At 45.7% G+C, this 19820-nt stretch overlaps 1 protein-coding gene across 4 annotated transcripts in view; it reads right to left on the reverse strand.

Annotated features, from left to right (window-relative positions):
* RASSF6 (Ras association domain family member 6) overlaps positions 1–19820 on the reverse strand; it is a 103074-nt gene that overhangs the window by 59855 nt on the left and 23399 nt on the right. For 3 of the 4 annotated variants that reach the window (XM_040418138.1, XM_040418137.1, XM_040418140.1), the window contains 3 exons: positions 18842–18934; positions 5524–5602; positions 3604–3752 (listed from right to left, as the gene is read on the reverse strand). In XM_040418138.1, coding sequence (XP_040274072.1) covers positions 3604–3752; positions 5524–5602; positions 18842–18906 — 293 coding nt within the window. In that variant the 5' untranslated portion in view covers positions 18907–18934. Of the gene's footprint in view, positions 1–3603; positions 3753–5523; positions 5603–18841; positions 18935–19481; positions 19506–19820 lie in introns of those variants that run through there. The other variant, XM_040418139.1, reaches the window with a different exon arrangement.

Consider the following 19820-nt stretch of genomic DNA (forward strand, 5'->3'; position numbering starts at 1 on the left):
TGTGCGGATCACAGCAATCTATTAGAGATCGGGTGCTGCCAGGCAGCAGGGGACAGTGATGTACACAGTTCGTAGTATATTCTAACTAGAAGCGTCCCCATCACTATGGGAACGCCTCTGTGTTAGAATATACTGTCGGATATGAGTTTTCACGAAGTTAAAACTCATCTCTGAAAAAGCTTTTATGCAGACGGATCTTTGGATCCGTCTGTATGAAAGTAACCTACGGCCACGGATCACGGCCGCGGATGCCAATCTTGTGTGCATCCGTGTTCTTTCACGGACCCATTGACTTGAATGGTCCGTGAACCGTTGTCCGTCAAAAAAATAGGACAGGTCATATTTTTTTGACGGACAGGAAACACGGATCACGGATGCGGCTGCAAAACGGTGCATTTTCCGATTTTTCCACGGACCCATTGAAAGTCAATGGGTCTGCGAAAAAAAACGGAAAACGGCACAACGGCCACGGATGCACACAACGGTTGTGTTCATGAGGCCTAACTCTGCAACCACTAATAAAGAAGCGTGAACATGAACATGGATGGTGAGTGCGATGCATCTTTTTGATCTTGCTTTCAATCCCACTAGTGCAGTGTTTCTCAAATAGTGGGGCGCGCCCCCCAGGGGGGGCGCCAGGCTCCGTGAAGGGGGGCTCGTTCAGGGCCGGCCTTTGGGGTGTGCGAATTTCTTCTGTATAATGCCGGCAGGCAGGCCGGGCGGCCGGCGCGTCCCTCAGTGATGTCACATGTCTGCGCCGCCTGCTTTATGAATGAAGCAGGCGACGCAGACAAGTGACGTCACTGAGGGACGCGCCGGCAGCCCGGCCCGCCCGGCCCGCCTGCCGGCATTATACAGAAGATATACGGTACTATTAGGAGTGAGGGGGGCATGTTTAATAACTTTAAACGGCGGCGGGCACACGGAATCGGTGGATGGCACAGTTAAGGGGTGGGGGTCTGTGGATGGCACTGTTATGGGCTGGGGGGGCACTGTGGATGGCACTGTTATGGGGTGGGGGGGTCTGTGGATGGCACATATATAACAGTGCCAGCCACAGATCCCCCTGTAACAGTGCCAGCCACAGATCCCCCCCCCCCCCATAAGTGTCCGTCATCCACAGATCCCCCCCATAAGTGTCCGTTATCCACAGATCCCCCCATAAGTGTCCGTCATCCACAGATCCCCCCCATAAGTGTCCGTCATCCACAGATCCCCCCCATAAGTGTCCGTCATCCACAGATCCCCCCATAAGTGTCCGTCATCCACAGATCCCCCCCATAAGTGTCCGTCATCCACAGATCCCCCCCATAAGTGTCCGTCATCCACAGATCCCCCCCATAAGTGTCCGTCATCCACAGATCCCCCCCATAAGTGTCCGTCATCCACAGATCCCCCCCATAAGTGTACGTCATCCACAGATCCCCCCATAAGTGTCCGTCATCCACAGATCCCCCCATAAGTGTCCGTCATCCACAGATCCCCCCCATAAGTGTGTGTCCGATCCACATTTCTTTCTTTTTTTATTCTCTTATATGTTAATAAGGATAGTGTTATGCAGAGGTGTACTTATAACAATTTTATAGACAAATTATACTATTTACAGTCGCGTGGGGGGCGCAAAATGTTTTCTTCTTCCTAGGGGGGGCATGACAGAAAATAATTGAGAAGCACTGCACTAGTGTATGTGGGCACTGCAAAAGCTTGTTATGTCATATGTTATATCATGCTGTATTTCATTCTTATGTGGAATCCCTGTTACCAGGCTGTTAGGTGCATTATACACATTCCACCACTAGATGGGGGTAGCACCACAGAATATATACTGCAGTTCAGGCCTAGTAAGCAGTGGGGAGTTAGAGTTTGGAGGAAGGAGGAGATGGAGTGAGGAGCAAGGGGGAAGGAGAGGACCCCTCTCCTCTCAGCTCTCTCTTGGGCTCCACGGCCCAGAGGAGCCAATTCATGGTCTCAGTGTCAAGCCAGGAAAATAGGTGAAGTCTGTATTCTACCATCTACTCTTCCGAAGTGTCAAGTGGATTTTACAAAGTTTATTGTGGAAAGACAAAGGAAGGACAATAGCCATTATTGTAGGCTTTGGGCGCCTTTGTAATAAGGTTAAGGTTTATTAGCTTCCGGCAGCCTTACCGTTACTTCAAGGACAGATAGGACATCTGTTACATCACTTGTGTGTAGAAGAGAAAGACTTGAACTACTTTTACTGAGACTGAAGCAAAGCAAAGAGCTGAATATCAGTGAGTACACAACCTCCTACTATAGCCTGAGACATAACCGCATGTACAGCCTGTTACTGGGATTTGCCACATCCAACCTGCATGTTCATAAGAGACTGTTTTATAACTGGATGTAAACTGCTGTCAAGATCCTGGTTACAGTAAAGTTCTTAGTTGGATTCAACCCTGCCTCATTCTTCTATCTCCATACTACAACCACTCTCATCATTTTGCACCATCAAGGTGCTGGCGTCACGACATTACCTAAGTCAGGGGCCCAGCCGCACAAGCACTCAGAAAGTCCTATCACCATCAAGGGCCCCTCGATCACCACCTGGCCGGTGTCCCCTGTAATAGAGTGTGCCCCGGAGAATACAGTGCTGTTCTCCCCTTCACTGCACTGGGATAGTATTTGCATAGGAGGTGACCTGCTCCCTTATCCTGGCTTCCAGGTCTAGTGGCATGGTCTATATAGACATTGTGCGGTGGGGATGTTTCCCCCACTCCCCACCGTGACAGTATGTTCCACAAGGAGGCCCTCACGGACAGGTGACACATTCAGGGAGGAGCAAAGCTCCTACTCATACAAAGACGGACATACAACTAACCTCACGCTCACAACTCCAGTATAAGAAGAGCCATGAGGCCACACCGAGCGCAAGCTTGCACACTCCTGTAACCCTAAACAAACCAAAATGGGAAGGAACACCAGCCTTAAAGGAGAAGTGTAAAATTATGCTAACAACACATTGCCACCAGCAACAAGCATACACGGCAAAAGTGTCACGGTCCACTATCACCAGACCATGACAGCTGTGACAATAGGGGGCAGATGGGCTGACAGAGGGTGGAGCTGCCTCTGTTAGACACCTCAGATGCCGCTGTCACTACTGACCGTGGCATCTAAGGAGTTAAGCAACTGTAGACCAACTGTATTGGTCTCCAATCAGAGCCTGATACAAACAAGTCCCCTGAACAGGCAATTGCCGGTAAGTGTAAATTAATATTTAATCATGGGACGACCCGTTTTTGACACAAAGGACAGAACTAGAACTTGCAAAAGGAAGGTTTTAAGTGTAAATTGTAAAGCATCATGCAGCAATGTATTGTCATTCATTAGCTTTCAAAGGCTGTATGTACGGTTGGATTTCAGCTGTCTAGTACACTAGGTACTATACTCTCTCTTGTAAAAGTTATTTGAATCATGTTGCATAAGTGCCTATGGATTATCAGTTGGAAAACATTAATATTCTGAATTATGTAATATTTCAGTTTTTATTATATTAATTTAGCTAGCTAGCCGGGAAAGCACCATGGACAATGAAACACTAGAAATGCAGCTTGTTTTGTTGCCACTGCTCACAAATCATACCTCTTTGTTATACTTGATCCAATAACTTCTGGCAGTTGGATAGATTCTGTAGAAACACATTTTTCATCTTGCATTTGGAATCTAATGGGTCGTTGAACTCCCCAGAAAATCTCAATAAGTCCTGATAAAACAATCTGTCCGCTGTCATTCTGTAATGAGATACAGTTCCCTGTATTAGGTTACATAGAAGCTGCAATGACCCAACTATTTGCTTCATCGTCATATATTAATAGTAATAATAAAAATTATCAGCATGATTATTAGTATTACTACTGTTGTTGCCTTTAAAGAGGATCTGTCAGCTGTCCGGATGTCTGTAAAAACGAATTCTGTATTGTGCTGTTCCTCCATAATTCCTCTTAGAAATCTATGAATATTTTGATAACCGAAGATGGTCAGTGCTGTTAGTATTAATTAGGCCGTGTAAGGACACCTCTTTGACACCCAGTTAGGCCTCATGCACACGACCGTGCCGTTTTTTGTGGTCCGCAAACTGTGGATCCGCAAAAAACAAAAGCCTCCCGTGTGCCTTCCGCAGTTTGCGGAACGGAACGGGCGGCCCATTGTAGACATGCCTATTCTTGTCCGCAAAACGGACGAGAATAGGACATGCTATTTTTTTTTTTGCAGGGCCTCGGAACGGAGCAATGGATGCGGAGTGCTGTCCGCATCTTTTGCGGCCCCATTGAAGTAAATGGGTCCGCATCCGAGCCGCAAAAACTGCGGCTCGGATGCGGACCATAACTACGGTCGTGTGCATGAGGCCTTATACATATATTGGAACAGCACAACACCAAGCTCTAGATACTCAAGTATCATTAATTCATGGGGAACAGAAATATTTACCAAGACAGACATGTCAGGAGTGGTGACAGGTCGTCATTCATTTCCTCATCGCTCATGCACTACACAGACTCTAAAGCTGGTCATACACATTTCGGGTAAAGCTAAGACTGGGAAGTGTATGGGGCGCTCCAGACTATCCCCCGACAAAAGACATCAGGGGAGACATTGTTCTTACCCAGTCCTTATGTTTTCCTGGGATATAAGCCACCACCAGAAGTGTCTGGCAGCGGCTTTCTCTGGGCTCCCCTTAGAATACACATACCACCCAATACGAATGTGTACGTGTATGCGGGAGCTGGGAGGGAGTCAGGAGTGATAGCTGTTGCTGAAAACTCATTTGGCCCACAGTTATTGAAAGTGTTTGGGGCCCCTAACACAATGTGCAGTGTTGTACAGTATGGAGAAATTTTACAGTATGAGTGACAGTTGTACGCAAATAGGACTTTGCTGTTGGTGGACTCTGCTTCTTCTGCTTTCAGACTGCTGGATTATGTCTGCTTCCTGAAAACATACATGTGCTGCTGCAGTAAACATTCGAGCAAAGTAATGTTCTCTAACTCACATTGTAGAACTGAGGTCATATGACGCATTGAAAAATACATTTAAAATAGTCTTGACCAAAGACTTCAGACATTTGCATTTAGCCATTTCAGAAATGTGCTACATACAGTATTAGGGCTCATGCACACAAACGTATTTTCTGTCCGTGTCCATTCCATTTTTTGCGGACCGTATGCGAAACCATTCATTTCAATGTGTCTGCAAAAAAAACGGAAGTTACTCCATGTGCATTCCATTTCCGTATATCCGTATTTCCATTCCACATAAAAATAGAGCATGTCCTATTATTGTCCACATTACGGACAAGGATAGGACTGTTCTATTAGGGGCCAGTTGTTCCCTTCCGCAAAATACGGAATGCACACCGACGTCATCCGTATTTTTTGCGGCTCTGTTTTTTGCGGGGCCCCAAATACATACGGTCGTGTGCATCAGCCCTTACACTGTTAGACTTGTTCATCACAGGTATAAGAAGTGACTATTATGTGTTAAAACATGAATCTATTCCCTTACCTGGTGATATGTTATTTGTAGGTTCTTCTTGTCCTTAAAATAACAGTTGTATGATTTTAGAAGGGAATCGAGCTGACCCCTAAAATACAGGAAATTCCATAGCTTATATATATAAAAATGGTTGTAACACTGCACAAAGCTGTCTCATATATCACATAATAAGGTTACCGTATCTGTGCACATAGTAACTGATCATGCAATACGTAATAATCCCAATCCAAATGTACCAGGGAAACAGGTACAGCAAAAGACCACCTCTTTTGGATGGTAGGGTAAGGAATCAAATCCCATTCAAATATTGTAATTTCTAAACCACCAGCAATTACTGTACAGAACCAGATTTTTAATACAATTTGATAGTAAGAGACATGTGACATTTACATGTATCGATCCTCCTAAGAATATTAGGAGATAATATTCTGATCATTGATAAATAATAATGTTATCATTTACCGGTGATGTTTGCATGAAGACTTAATACTCATGACAACCTCCTGGAAGCTAATGAATTGTAGTTATTATAGCTCTGTGTAAACACAGAGTACACTATGGCACAGTAAGCCATCCACGTGTTCCTAATGACTAGAGTTGAGCGAACACCTGGATGTTCGGGTTCGACGAGTTCGGCCGAACTTTCGAAAAATGTTCGGGTTCGGGATCCGAACTCGACCCGAACTTCATCCCGAACCCCATAGAAGTCAATGGGGACCCGAACTTTTGGGCACTAAAAAGGCTGTAAAACACACCCGGAAAGGGCTAGAGGGCTGCAAAAGGCAGCAAAATGTAGTTAAATCCCCTGCAAACAAATGTAGATAGGGAAATGATGAGTTAACATAAAATAAATAAAAATTAAACAATATTAATTGGAGTGAGGTCCCATAGCACAGAATCAGGCTTCAAGTCACCCACCAATGGAGAAGGTCACTTACTATTATTTTGACCACAGCACCCAGACAAAGGAGAGAGGTCCCACAGCAGAGAACCAGGCATCATATCACCCACCACAGGAGTAGGCCACCATTTAGTTACTTTGACCCCTACACCCAGACGGAGGAGAGAGGTTACACAGCAGAGAATCAGGCATTTAGATCACCCACCACAGGAGTAGGCCACCATTGAATCAGACCCCGGCAACCATGTCAGATGGCACAAGCATAAGCTTTATATCAATCAGCACAGGAGAAGGCGACTTTGACAGACTTTGACCCCTACACCCGGACGGAGGAGAGAGATTTCAAAGCAGAGAATCAGGCATTTAGATCACCCACCACAGGAGTAGGCCCCAATTTAATGGGACCCCGGCAACCATGTCAGATGGCACAACCATCAGCTTCATATCAATCAGCACAGGAGAAGGCGACTTTGAAAGACTTTGACCCCTACACCCAGACGGAGGAGAGAGGTTTCACAGCAGAAAATCAGGCATTTAGATCACCCACCACAGGAGTAGGCCCCCATTGAATCAGACCCTGGCAACCATGTCAGATGGCACAACCATCAGCTTTATATCAATCAGCACAGGAGAAGGCGACTTTGAAAGACTTTGACCCCTACACCCAGATGGAGGAGAGAGGTTTCACAGCAGAGAATCAGGCATCATATCAACCACCACAGGAGAAGCCACCATTTAGTTACTTTGACCCCCGCACCCAGGAAGAGGAGAGAGGCACCACAGCACATATTCTGGCATCATATCAGCCACCACAGGAGAAGCCACCATTGAGTTACTTTGACCCCCGCACCCAGGAAGAGGAGAGAGGCACCACAGCACATATTCTGGCATCATATCAGCCACCACAGGAGAAGCCACCATTGAGTTACTTTGACCCCCGCACCCAGGAAGAGGAGAGAGGCACCACAGCACATATTCTGGCATCATATCAGCCACCACAGGAGAAGCCACCATTTAGTTACTTTGACCCCTTCACCCAAACAGAGGAGAGAGGTTCCACATCAGAGAATCAGGCATCATATCAACCACCACAGGAGTAGGCCACAATTTAGTTTATTTGACCCCTGCACCCAGGAAGAGGAGAGAGGCCCCACAGCACATATTCTGGCATCATATCACACACCACAGGAGAAGGCCTCTTTCAGTGATTTAGGCCTTTGGACCCAGACAGAGGAGAGAGGTCAGAGATTAGCTTCATATCCCCCAGCACAGCAGAAGACCGCTTTATTTGACTTAGGCCTCAGCACCCAGACAGAAGACAGAGGTAGCATGGCAGAGGTTATGGCTTCATGTCACCCGTTAGTTTAACCGGCCACTTTCATCTGGTTAGGCCCCGGCGCCCAGACAGAGAAGAGTTTCATTCAACTGTGGGTTTCATAAAATTTGTATCAAATAAAGAAGTGGCCCGTAGCACAACAAGACATGTTTTAGGCAGTTAATAAGGACTACTCTGCACAAGGGAGGGACAGGTCCTGTGGGATCCATGCCTGGTTCATCTTTATGAAGGTCAGCTTGTCCACGTTGGCTGTGGACAGGCGGCTGCGCTTGTCAGTAATGACGCCCCCTGCCGTGCTGAATACGCGTTCAGATAAAACGCTGGCCGCCGGGCAGGAAAGCACCTCCAAGGCATAACATGCTAACTCTGGCCACGTGGACAATTTCGAAACCCAGTAGTTGAATGGGGCCGAACCATCCGTCAGGATGTGGAGGGGTGTGCAGACATACTGTTCAACCATGTTAGTGAAATGCTGCCTCCTGCTAACACGTTCCGTATCAGGTGTCGGTGCAGATAGCTGTGGCGTGGAGACAAAACTTTTCCACATTTCTGCCATGCTAACCCTGCCCTCAGATGAGCTGGCCGTGACACAGCTGCGTTGGCGACCTCTTGCCACTCCTCTGCCTTCACCTTCCACCTGTTCCCCTGTGACATGTGGGAATGCTCTCAAGAGCGCCTCTATCAGCGTGCGCTTGTACTCGCGCATCTTACGGTCGCGCTCCAGTTCAGGAATTAAAGTGGGCACATTGTCTTTATACCGGGGATCCAGCAGGGTGGCCACCCAGTAGTCTGCACACGTTAAAACGTGGGCAACTCTGCTGTCGTTGCGCAGGCATTGGAGCATATATTCGCTCATGTGGGCCAGGCTACCCATGGGTAAGGACAAGCTGTCCTCTGTGGGAGGCGTATCGTCATCGTCCACCGTATCCCCCCAGCCACGCACCAGTGATGGGCCTGGGCTGCCACCCCGCTGTGAACTTGCGTCATCCTCGTCCCCCTCCACCTCCTCCTCCTCATCCTCCTCGTCCTCCAGTACAGTGCCTTGGCTGGCGACTTGTGAACCTGTCCTCTGCTGCTTAAACAAACCTCCCTCTGAGCCACTTCGAACAGACTGGCCCGAAAGTGTTAGAAACGAGCCCTCATCCTCCTCCTCCTCCTCCACCTGGGCCACCTCCTCTAACATCATTGCCCTAAGTGTTTTCTCAAGGAGACATAGAAGTGGTATTGTAACGCTGATAACAGTGTCATCGCCACTGGCCATGTTGGTGGAGTACTCGAAACAGCGCAGCAGGGCACACAGGTCTCGCATGGAGGCCCAATCATTGGTGGTGAAGTGGTGCTGTTCGGCAGTACGACTGACGCGAGCGTGCTGCAGCTGAAACTCCACTATGGCCTGCTGCTGCTCGCACAGTCTCTCCAGCATGTGCAAGGTGGAGTTCCACCGGGTGGGCACGTCGCATATGAGGCGGTGAGCGGGAAGGCCGAAGTTCCGCTGTAGCGCAGACAGGCGAGCAGCGGCAGGATGTGAACGGCGGAAGCGCGCACAGACGGCCCGCACTTTATGCAGCAGCTCTGACATGTTGGGGTAGTGGTGAATGAACCTCTGCACCACCAAGTTCAGCACATGCGCCAGGCAAGGGATGTGCGTCAAACCGGCTAGTCCCAGAGCTGCCACGAGATTTCGCCCATTATCAAATACCACCAGGCCTGGCTTGAGGCCCACCGGCAGAAACCACTCGTCGGTCTGTTGTTCAATACCCCGCCACAACTCCTTTGCGCTGTGGGGCCTGTCCCCCAAACATATGAGTTTCAGAATGGCCTGCTGACGTTTACCCCGGGCTGTGCTGAAGTTGGTGGTGAAGGTGTGTGGCTGACCGGATGAGCTGGTGGAAGCAGTGGAGGAGGAAGCCGAGTAGGAGGAGGAGGCTACAGGAGGCAGAGAATGATGCCCTGCGATCCTAGGGGGCGGAAGGACGTGCGCCAAGGAACTGTCCGCCGGGGGCCCAGCCGCCACTACATTCATCCAGTGTGCAGTTAGTGAGATATAGCGTCCCTGGCCGTGCTTACTGGTCCACGTATCTGTGGTTAGGTGGACCTTGCCACAAATGGCATTGCGCAGTGCACACTTGATTTTATCGGACACTTGCATGTGCAGGGAAGGCACGGCTGTCTTGGAGAAGTAGTGGCGGCTAGGAACCACATACTGCGGGACAGCCATGGCCATCAGCTGTTTGAAGCTGTCTGTGTCCACCAGCCGGAATGACAGCATTTCAAAGGCCAGCAGTTTAGAAATGCTGGCGTTCAGGCCAAGGGCTCGAGGGTGACTCGGGGGGAATTTGCGCTTCCTCTCTAAGGTTTGAGATATTGAGAGCTGAACGCTGCTGTGTGATATAGTGGAGACGCTAGTTGACGGTGGCGGTGGTGGTGGTGTCGGTGGCACATCCTCTGTTTGCTGCTCGGCAGGTGGCAACATTCCTCTCGAGGCGGAAGCCGAGGCAGCAGCGGTAGAGGGAGCAGGGGGAGCCTCAGCGAGTGCCTGGTTTTTAAGGTGTGTACCCCACTGCAGTTCATGCTTTGCATGTAGATGCCTGGTCATGCAGGTTGTGCTGAGGTTCAGAACGTTAATGCCTCGCCTCAGGCTCTGATGGCAGAGCGTGCAAGTCACTCGGGTCTTGTCGGTAGGACATTGTTTAAAGAAGTGCCATGCCAGGGAACTCTTTGAAGCTGCCTTTGTGGGGCTGGGTCCCTGTTGGCGATGTCCAGTAGCAGGCGAACTCTGGGGGCGGCGGCTCGTCTGCTTTGGCCCCCTGCTCCCTCTTTGGCTTCGCTGTTGTCTCGGTCTCACCACTACCTCTTCCTCTGAACTGTGAAAGTCATCGCCACGACCTTCAGTCCATGTGGGGTCTAAGACCTCATCGTCCTCTGCATCGTCTTCCACCCAGTCTCCCTCCCTGACCTCCTCCTGTTCAGTCTGCACACTGCAAAAAGACGCGGCAGTGGGCACCTGTGTTTCGTCATCATCAGAGAGTCGGTGACTCTGCTGTGGTGGTATTCCCATGTCCTCTTCATCTGGAGACATAAGTGGTTGTGCGTCAGTGCATGGTATGTCTTCCTCCACTGGGGAAGGGCTAGGTGGACGCCCCTGGGAAACCCTGGAAGCAGAGTCTTCAAACAGAAGAAGAGACTGCTGCATAACTTGTGGCTCAGACCGTTTCCCTGATATGCTTGGGGGTGATGTGACAGACTGATGGGCTTGGTTTTCAGGTGCCACCTGTGCGCTTTCCGCAGAAGACTGGGTGGAAGACCATGTGGTGAACGTGCTGGAAGCACTGTCGGCCACCCAATCGATTAATGCCTGTACCTGCTCAGGCCTTACCATCCTAAGAGCGGCATTGGGCCCCACGAGATATTGCGGTACATTCTGCCGGCTAGTTGAGGGAGTTCGTTCCCTACTGTGTGCGCCTGGGGCCGAACGGCCACGTCCTCTACCAGCAACAGAGGCTCCACGGACACCACCACGACCGCGTCCTCGTCCCTTAATAGTATTTTTCTTCATTGTTGCGATTCAACTCGCACCACAATGAAATATATTATTTTTTATAAGCAAAATCCCCTCACTGGAATACTTTCAGTCTTTTGACTGTATGGATTACAGATGGAATGACTGTTATATGTGAGTACCGCTTTCTTTGACAGATTCTAGTATGGGTACATATATGTTTTCCCAACCCCAGCACATTAGTTTGCTAATTCCAGATGTATGAAACGCAGGCCTAACTGTATCTAGTATATTGAACGCCAGATAAACTAACTTGGCCTTTTTTAAATAAAAAAAATTCCCTCACTGGAATACTTTCAGTCTTTTGACTGTATGGATTACAGATGGAATGACTGTTATATGTGAGTACCGCTTTCTTTGACAGATTCTAGTATGGGTACATATATGTTTTCCCAACCCCAGCACATTAGTTTGCTAATTCCAGATGTATGAAACGCAGGCCTAACTGTATCTAGTATATTGAACGCCAGATAAACTAACTTGGCCTTTTTTAAATAAAAAAAATCCCCTCACTGGAATACTTTCAGTCTTTTGACTGTATGGATTACAGATGGAATGACTGTTATATGTGAGTACCGCTTTCTTTGACAGATTCTAGTATGGGTACATATATGTTTTCCCAACCCCAGCACATTAGTTTGCTAATTCCAGATGTATGAAACGCAGGCCTAACTGTATCTAGTATATTGAACGCCAGATAAACTAACTTGGCCTTTTTTAAATAAAAAAAAAATTCCCTCACTGGAATACTTTCAGTCTTTTGACTGTATGGATTACAGATGGAATGACTGTTATATGTGAGTACCGCTTTCTTTGACAGATTCTAGTATGGGTACATATATGTTTTCCCAACCCCAGCACATTAGTTTGCTAATTCCAGATGTATGAAACGCAGGCCTAACTGTATCTAGTATATTGAACGCCAGATAAACTAACTTGGCCTTTTTTAAATAAAAAAAATTCCCTCACTGGAATACTTTCAGTCTTTTGACTGTATGGATTACAGATGGAATGACTGTTATATGTGAGTACCGCTTTCTTTGACAGATTCTAGTATGGGTACATATATGTTTTCCCAACCCCAGCACATTAGTTTGCTAATTCCAGATGTATGAAACGCAGGCCTAACTGTATCTAGTATATTGAACGCCAGATAAACTAACTTGGCCTTTTTTAAATAAAAAAAATCCCCTCACTGGAATACTTTCAGTCTTTTGACTGTATGGATTACAGATGGAATGACTGTTATATGTGAGTACCGCTTTCTTTGACAGATTCTAGTATGGGTACATATATGTTTTCCCAACCCCAGCACATTAGTTTGCTAATTCCAGATGTATGAAACGCAGGCCTAACTGTATCTAGTATATTGAACGCCAGATAAACTAACTTGGCCTTTTTTAAATAAAAAAAAAATTCCCTCACTGGAATACTTTCAGTCTTTTGACTGTATGGATTACAGATGGAATGACTGTTATATGTGAGTACCGCTTTCTTTGACAGATTCTAGTATGGGTACATATATGTTTTCCCAACCCCAGCACATTAGTTTGCTAATTCCAGATGTATGAAACGCAGGCCTAACTGTATCTAGTATATTGAACGCCAGATAAACTAACTTGGCCTTTTTTAAATAAAAAAAATTCCCTCACTGGAATACTTTCAGTCTTTTGACTGTATGGATTACAGATGGAATGACTGTTATATGTGAGTACCGCTTTCTTTGACAGATTCTAGTATGGGTACATATATGTTTTCCCAACCCCAGCACATTAGTTTGCTAATTCCAGATGTATGAAACGCAGGCCTAACTGTATCTAGTATATTGAACGCCAGATAAACTAACTTGGCCTTTTTTAAATAAAAAAAATTCCCTCACTGGAATACTTTCAGTCTTTTGACTGTATGGATTACAGATGGAATGACTGTTATATGTGAGTACCGCTTTCTTTGACAGATTCTAGTATGGGTACATATATGTTTTCCCAACCCCAGCACATTAGTTTGCTAATTCCAGATGTATGAAACGCAGGCCTAACTGTATCTAGTATATTGAACGCCAGATAAACTAACTTGGCCTTTTTTAAATAAAAAAAAAATTCCCTCACTGGAATACTTTATGGCTTTTCACTGTATGGATTACAGGTGGACTGGTATTAGTAGGGGTGACACAAGCACACCCAAGTCCCTGATGTAGGATTTCTATGGCACAGACCACTATTACAAGTGATTAATGGACGTTGGGAGAGATTGTGCTGCAGCACTAGTCCCAAGATGGCCGCCGCCTATCAGCCCAGTAACATGTGCCACAAAATGGTCTGCACAACCTTTAAAAAAAATAGCCTTGGACTGTGCCGCTAAATCGCTATTGGTCTGAATCCCAGGTGTAGATGTCTGACTTGTTTGGAGCTTTGGAATGCACACTGTGGCAGCTTCTGCTGCAGCACTACAAGTCGCAAAATGGCGGCCGGCGGTCAGCCCAGGTACATGTGGATGGAAAAATCACTCTGGCCACTCTAAAAATAGCCAATCCCTATCAAAAAAGCAGCTCAGCTGCAGTTGTTCAGATGAATCACAGGTGGAGGAGAGAAATTTGCTTCCAGTTATTCAATTATCCCTGCCTATTCTCGCCCTAGCATCAGCTGCGTCTATCCCTGTTCTATTCACATCGGGAGTGAGCACGTCCCGACGTGCGCACAAGCTTATAAAGAGGCTGAGTCACATGCTGCACTTGGCCAATCACAGCCTTGCCAATAGTAGGCATGGCTGCGATGGCATCTTAGGGCAAGTAGTATGATGCATGTTGATTGGCTGCTTTGCAGCCTTTCAAAATGCGCCAAAATACATGCCGAACGACGAACCCGAACCCGAACTTTTACGAAAAAGTTCGGGTTCGGGTCCGTGTCACGAACACCCCAAAATTCGGTACGGACCCGAACTATGCTCGAACTGTTCGCTCAACACTACTAATGACCACTTTCATTATCTTCTTTATAGTATTTTTAGCTATATGAAGCTATGATTTAATATGAGCCATTGTATTTGCAGAGTATGGATTGCAGACTGCTGCCTTCAGGTGACAATCTGAATTCTCCATTCTGTGGACAGTGCTTGGAAAGTCTTATGATTTACATATGTATTATTTAGCTGTAAAGCCATGTACTCACCTAACCTAGTGGATTTTTGTTACAGAATAGGCACTTAAAATCCACAATTAAAGTACAATATAATGCATGGGATGGGAATGGGGTGTGCCTTCAAATGCAAATCTGATTTTAAAATCTGCACAATGCCCAATCTGTCAAAGATTTGCTCCATGGATACACCACAGATGTCACTCAAAGGCTAGGTTCACACGGTAAAATCCATAGCTGAAAAATCATTTGCAGAATCAGTAGCTGAAAACAGGTCATTTTTTGTGGTGTAAATTCCTCCAAATACCGTACATTCCAGATACTACTCCTACTCATCTATCTTATTTTTCGCTTGATAGGACACAGCCATCGGCAAAGACCAGGGAGCGGTGAGTGCAGGAAAAACGCACCGTCCGGTGCAGGGAGAGGTAAGTAAATTTATTTATTTTTTGTCTGATACAGATTTGGGCTCTGATACAGATTGAGGGGGATTTATTTGAGGTCTGATACAGATAGGGGATCTGATTGGGGGGTCCGATCTAAGGTCTGATACAAATTGGGGGTCTGATCTGAGGTCTAATATAGATTTTGGGTCTGATTGAGGGTTCCAATACCAAATGGGGGTCTGATCTGAGCTCTAATAAAGATTGGGGGTCTGATTGAGAGCGTCTGATTTGAGGTTTGCTAAAGTTTGGGGGTCTGAGTGGGGGATCTGATAAATATTGGGGGGTGATCTGAGGTCTGATTAAGATTGGGGGTCTGATGAAGATTGGTGGTCTGATCTGAGGGCCGATGAAGATTGGGGGTCTAATTTGGGGGTCTGATGAAGATTCAAGGTGTGATCGGAAGCCTGCTGAAGATTCGGAGTCAAATCTGAGGTCTGATTTTCCTCCCCTAAAATCTAGGTTTGTCTTATAATCAGGTGGGTCTTATAAAGTAAAAAATACACTTTCCCACTGACTTCTATGGAAAACCACCATCAAATCTGCTCAATTGAAGTAGCATGTTACTTCTCAAGCTCTCATTAAACCATGTGCTGAAAAAAAAGCTTTACATTTCTACAATGAAGTCAAGAGGAAGCTATTAATGGTGTTTTGAATGTGGATTACACAGAGAAACAGACCTAGCTGATTTTTCCCATATCAACACAGCCTTACTATTGTGGCTGTGACTGAATCCTTAGGGTCCATTCACACGTCCGCAAAATGGGTCCGCATCCGTTCCGCAATTTTGCGGAACGGGTGCAGACCAATTCATTTTCAATGGGGCCGGAATGTGCTGTCCTCATCCGCATTTGCGGATCCGCACCCATGCTTCTGTTTCCGCAAAAAAATAGAACATGTCCTATTCTTGTCCGCAATTGTGGACAGGATTATCCATTTTCTATTATAGTGCCGGCGATGTGCGGTCCGCAAATTGCGGAATGCACATTGCCAGTGTCCGTGTTTTGCAGATCCACAATTTTTGGATCCGCAGAACACTTACGGACGTGTGAATGGACCCTTAGGGTACTTTCACACTAGCGTTTTTTTTTTTTTTTCAAGGCTGAGTTTCGTCCTAGGGGCTCAAATCCGGAAAAGAACTGATCAGTTTTATCCCCATGCATTCTGAATGGAGAGCAATCCGTTCAGGATGCATCCAGTTCAGTCTTTTTTTACTGATCAGGCTTTTCAGAAAACCGTAGCATGTTGTATTTTTACCTCCGGCCAAAAATCCGGAACACTTTGACTGATCCGGCATTTTTCCCATTGATTTGCATTAATGCCGGATCCGGTGCCGTGTGTTCCGTCAAACTGGATCCAGCTTTTGCATGTCCATAAATGGCGGATCCGTTTTTTCCAATGCATTTTTTTCATTGTGATCAGGATTCAAATGTAATCCGTTTTCACATGTTTTTCTGGATCCGGCGGGCAGTTCCAGTGACTGAATTGCCCGCCGGATTCAAACAACGCTAGTGTGAGTACCCTAATTTGCTAAAAAATTTGTAACATCTTGGAAATTTCATTTTAAACATACTTATGAAGAAAGTAAACAAAAAAGAATAACCCACTTCGTCTAGCCCACCAAGGGGCGCGATGTCATTGAAAAGGGATGTGTCTTTGCTGGAAGAGTGGGTTTAAGACACAGAATTCTTGTTCTTTATCATCCAGCGTCAGCCACTGTGATAAATCTAGAGACTCTTTAAGCTTACACAGGCCGATTGAGCAAGCGATTGTCGGGAGGAAAGCCCTCTCTCCCGACAAGCGCCTGCTAGTTAGTATCGCTATCACATGCAGCGATGATCTCTGCAGCATGGGGAGGAGTGATCGTTATGCCATCGCTTGTCCTCATGCTGTCTAATGGTTTGCTAAAGGCAGATCGTAAGCATGCTTAAAATTCACAATTGCCCGATGAATGAGTGCTTGCTCGTTCATCGGGTAATCGGCGGCAGTATTAGATTGCAAGATGATTGCGAAAGAGCATTCATACAAACGCTTGTTAGCACTCATCTGCCAAAAAATCAGCAGGTGTAATACAGCCTTCAGACTGTCTACATTTTAGACAGGATTAGTAACTCTGCACCACTGCCTCTAATCACAGATAAAGTATTGTCACTATCTGTTAAATGACTACCATGTTTGCTATATGACTTCACATGCTCCAGTTTCCATACACTATGAAGTTCTTTTTCTCATGAATTTCAGCACCTAATCACATAGTACACTAGGACAACAGTCTGTAGGAAAGTGCATGGGATGTGTAAACACGAATGAATAGCTTTGCTCCACTACAATTAAACTCCCGTCATTCTGCTCATTGGATAAACTCCACCCTGGGTTATTTACACCATTCCACACCCAGATGAGTATCACGGCATGCCCTGCAAAATCAGGATCGTATGCAAAGTATAAACCATAGCAACATCTTTGCATTGTAAATTGCCCTATTGTGTCATTTACACAAGCTCTGACCACAACCAAGAGATTTGCTAACACAATAAACCAATGCACAAGTCCAACAAGAGGAACATTTCAGAAGCAAAAGTGAATTCATAGACGTGAATGGGGCTGAGCGTGATACCAAGCACAGCCACTATACAATGTACGGCGCTTTGCTTTTTTAAGCATGGAGAAGGCCAGGTTGCTCACAGGAGGGCCGGTGCCTTCTCATACAGCTGATCGGCGGAGGTCCCAGGTGTTGGACCCACACCAATCAGATACTGATGATATATCCTGAAGATAGTGTATTCAAATCAGTCAGCACTGCAGGTAAAATTCGCGGTGCACGTGTCCTAGGGTCGGTGTCTCACACAGCAATAACGATAGAGAAGGACCGGCACTCACATATAGCGTCTTGTGAAGTATTTCTTTATTGCCACATATTCATTCTGTGATGCGTTTCGACACAATCCGTGTCTTTGTCAAACTGTCAAACTGACAAAGACACAGATTGTGTCGAAACGCGTCACAGAATGAATATGTGGCAATAAAGAAATACTTCACAAGACGCTATATGTGAGTGCCGGTCCTTCTCTATCTTTAATATCCTGAAGATAGGTCATCAGTATTAAAGTCTTGGAAAACCTTTTTAATTAAACATTGTTGCAAACTAGTAGCTGAATTTGTAGTCAATGGCGTTCAATTTGTACAAGGAGGCGAGCTAAGTATGCAAAAAAATCAGTTCGGCCCCTTTCACATGTCGATGTCTATGATAACATTCGTGACATGGTTGCCAGTGGTCCATCCATGAAAATGTCAGTGAAGGATCCGTGTTTGGTCCTTGTGTGTATTTTTGTCCTCAATGCGTCTATGTGTAATTTCCTGAGCGTCTCCTACCAATGGTCCATGAAAATCATGGACCAAACATGGATGTCATCTGTGTTGTGTCAGTAGTTTCACAGACTCATAGGGGGGAATTTATCATGAGGGGAGAGTCAGTTTTGCTTGAGTCCTTGTTAGCGTACTTTGTGCCACATTTATCAAATGTCACAGGATGTTTGATAAATTTGTCTTATCCTTAGATCCAACACTGTCTAGAGAAGCTACTCCAGTTTTTCTACTCCATTCTCCTCCTGGAGTGAAATTGCGACTGTTTAAAAAATAGTCAAAATGATAAATCTGGAGTGAAACTCATTAACATAGCTAAGCACACCCACTTTTCCACCCATATTACAAAACTGGAATGAGTAGTGTAAAAATGCAAAAAGTCGCAAATTTTTGCGCAAGCACTTACATTTTGAGCAAGCGAGTGCAAAAAAGTTGCAAAAGCCCTATTTTGCGACTTTTTGACGCCAGAAGGTATGATAAATCAGGGCCGGCGTGAAGGTATGATAAATGCAATTATTTTAGTTCTGTCACTTTATCTTGATCTGATATTTATGATAACATGATTCAAAATAATTTTTCACAGAGACTTACCTAGTGATATTCTTTGAATCTTTAATGAACGCTAAAGGAGACTCCAAGCCAGAATTTTTAGCCATGTTAACTTACTCCAAGTCAGCTATAAACCTACACAAAAGAGAAAAGCAACAACTTTACTATACAACTAGTGGAATGTAATATACCTACATGTGTCTGAATGAAATCACAAGCGTCAGCTGATCAAGCGTTCCTATGATCATCTACCCAAGCATTTTCTAAAGTAAAATGAACACCATTTTCAGTGGGTCATAGATAGCCAGATGTCTTAATCACAGTGAGGCATCCATTTGCATTATCAGTAAAAGTATTCTTTCTCTAACCAACAAAAACTTCCAGGAAGTTTAGGGCACCAGAAGTGTCTGCTTATCAGTAAGAAACCTGCTTCTTTTTTTTTGGGAAGAAGAGAATTTTGTGCTGACTGTACAGACATTTTCTGTGATGTCAGTAAAATTTTAGCTTTACTAATATCTCCCAATTGTGATATTTGACTGTATCCACTGGTAAACTTGCATTTGCTTTACTTTTAATTATTTTAATACTTTTTAATTTCCCTTGATTATATAATTGTCTTAAAGGGACTGTTCAAGATTTTAATATTGATAACATATCCTCAGGATAGGTGTCACGGACTAACCTGTCCGAGCTCCAGCACTGATTTCTCTGGCTTAGGCATGACCGCGCCAGATATGACACGCGGTGGCGTCCCAAGGAACAAAGCGCAATGTTCAGGTTGCGTGAGTGACAGCCCAGTTGCCCAGTTACTGTGAAGACTGTAAACTGTCCTATGGAGTACTGAATCCATGGACCTATCAGGTTCTGATTCGGGGACTCAGTGCTCTATTTAAATCACCTGCTGACAATACACCTTTGCCAATGATAGTTTCTGAATCAGTAGCTGTGTCTAATGTATTGGTACTGAGCTTCTCGTCTGGTTCTGATCTCGGCCTGGCTTTTTGACTACTCTCTCTCTCTT

The sequence above is a fragment of the Bufo bufo genome, chromosome 2, assembly GCF_905171765.1.
Source record: "Bufo bufo chromosome 2, aBufBuf1.1, whole genome shotgun sequence".
Classification (NCBI taxonomy): Eukaryota; Metazoa; Chordata; class Amphibia; order Anura; family Bufonidae; genus Bufo; species Bufo bufo.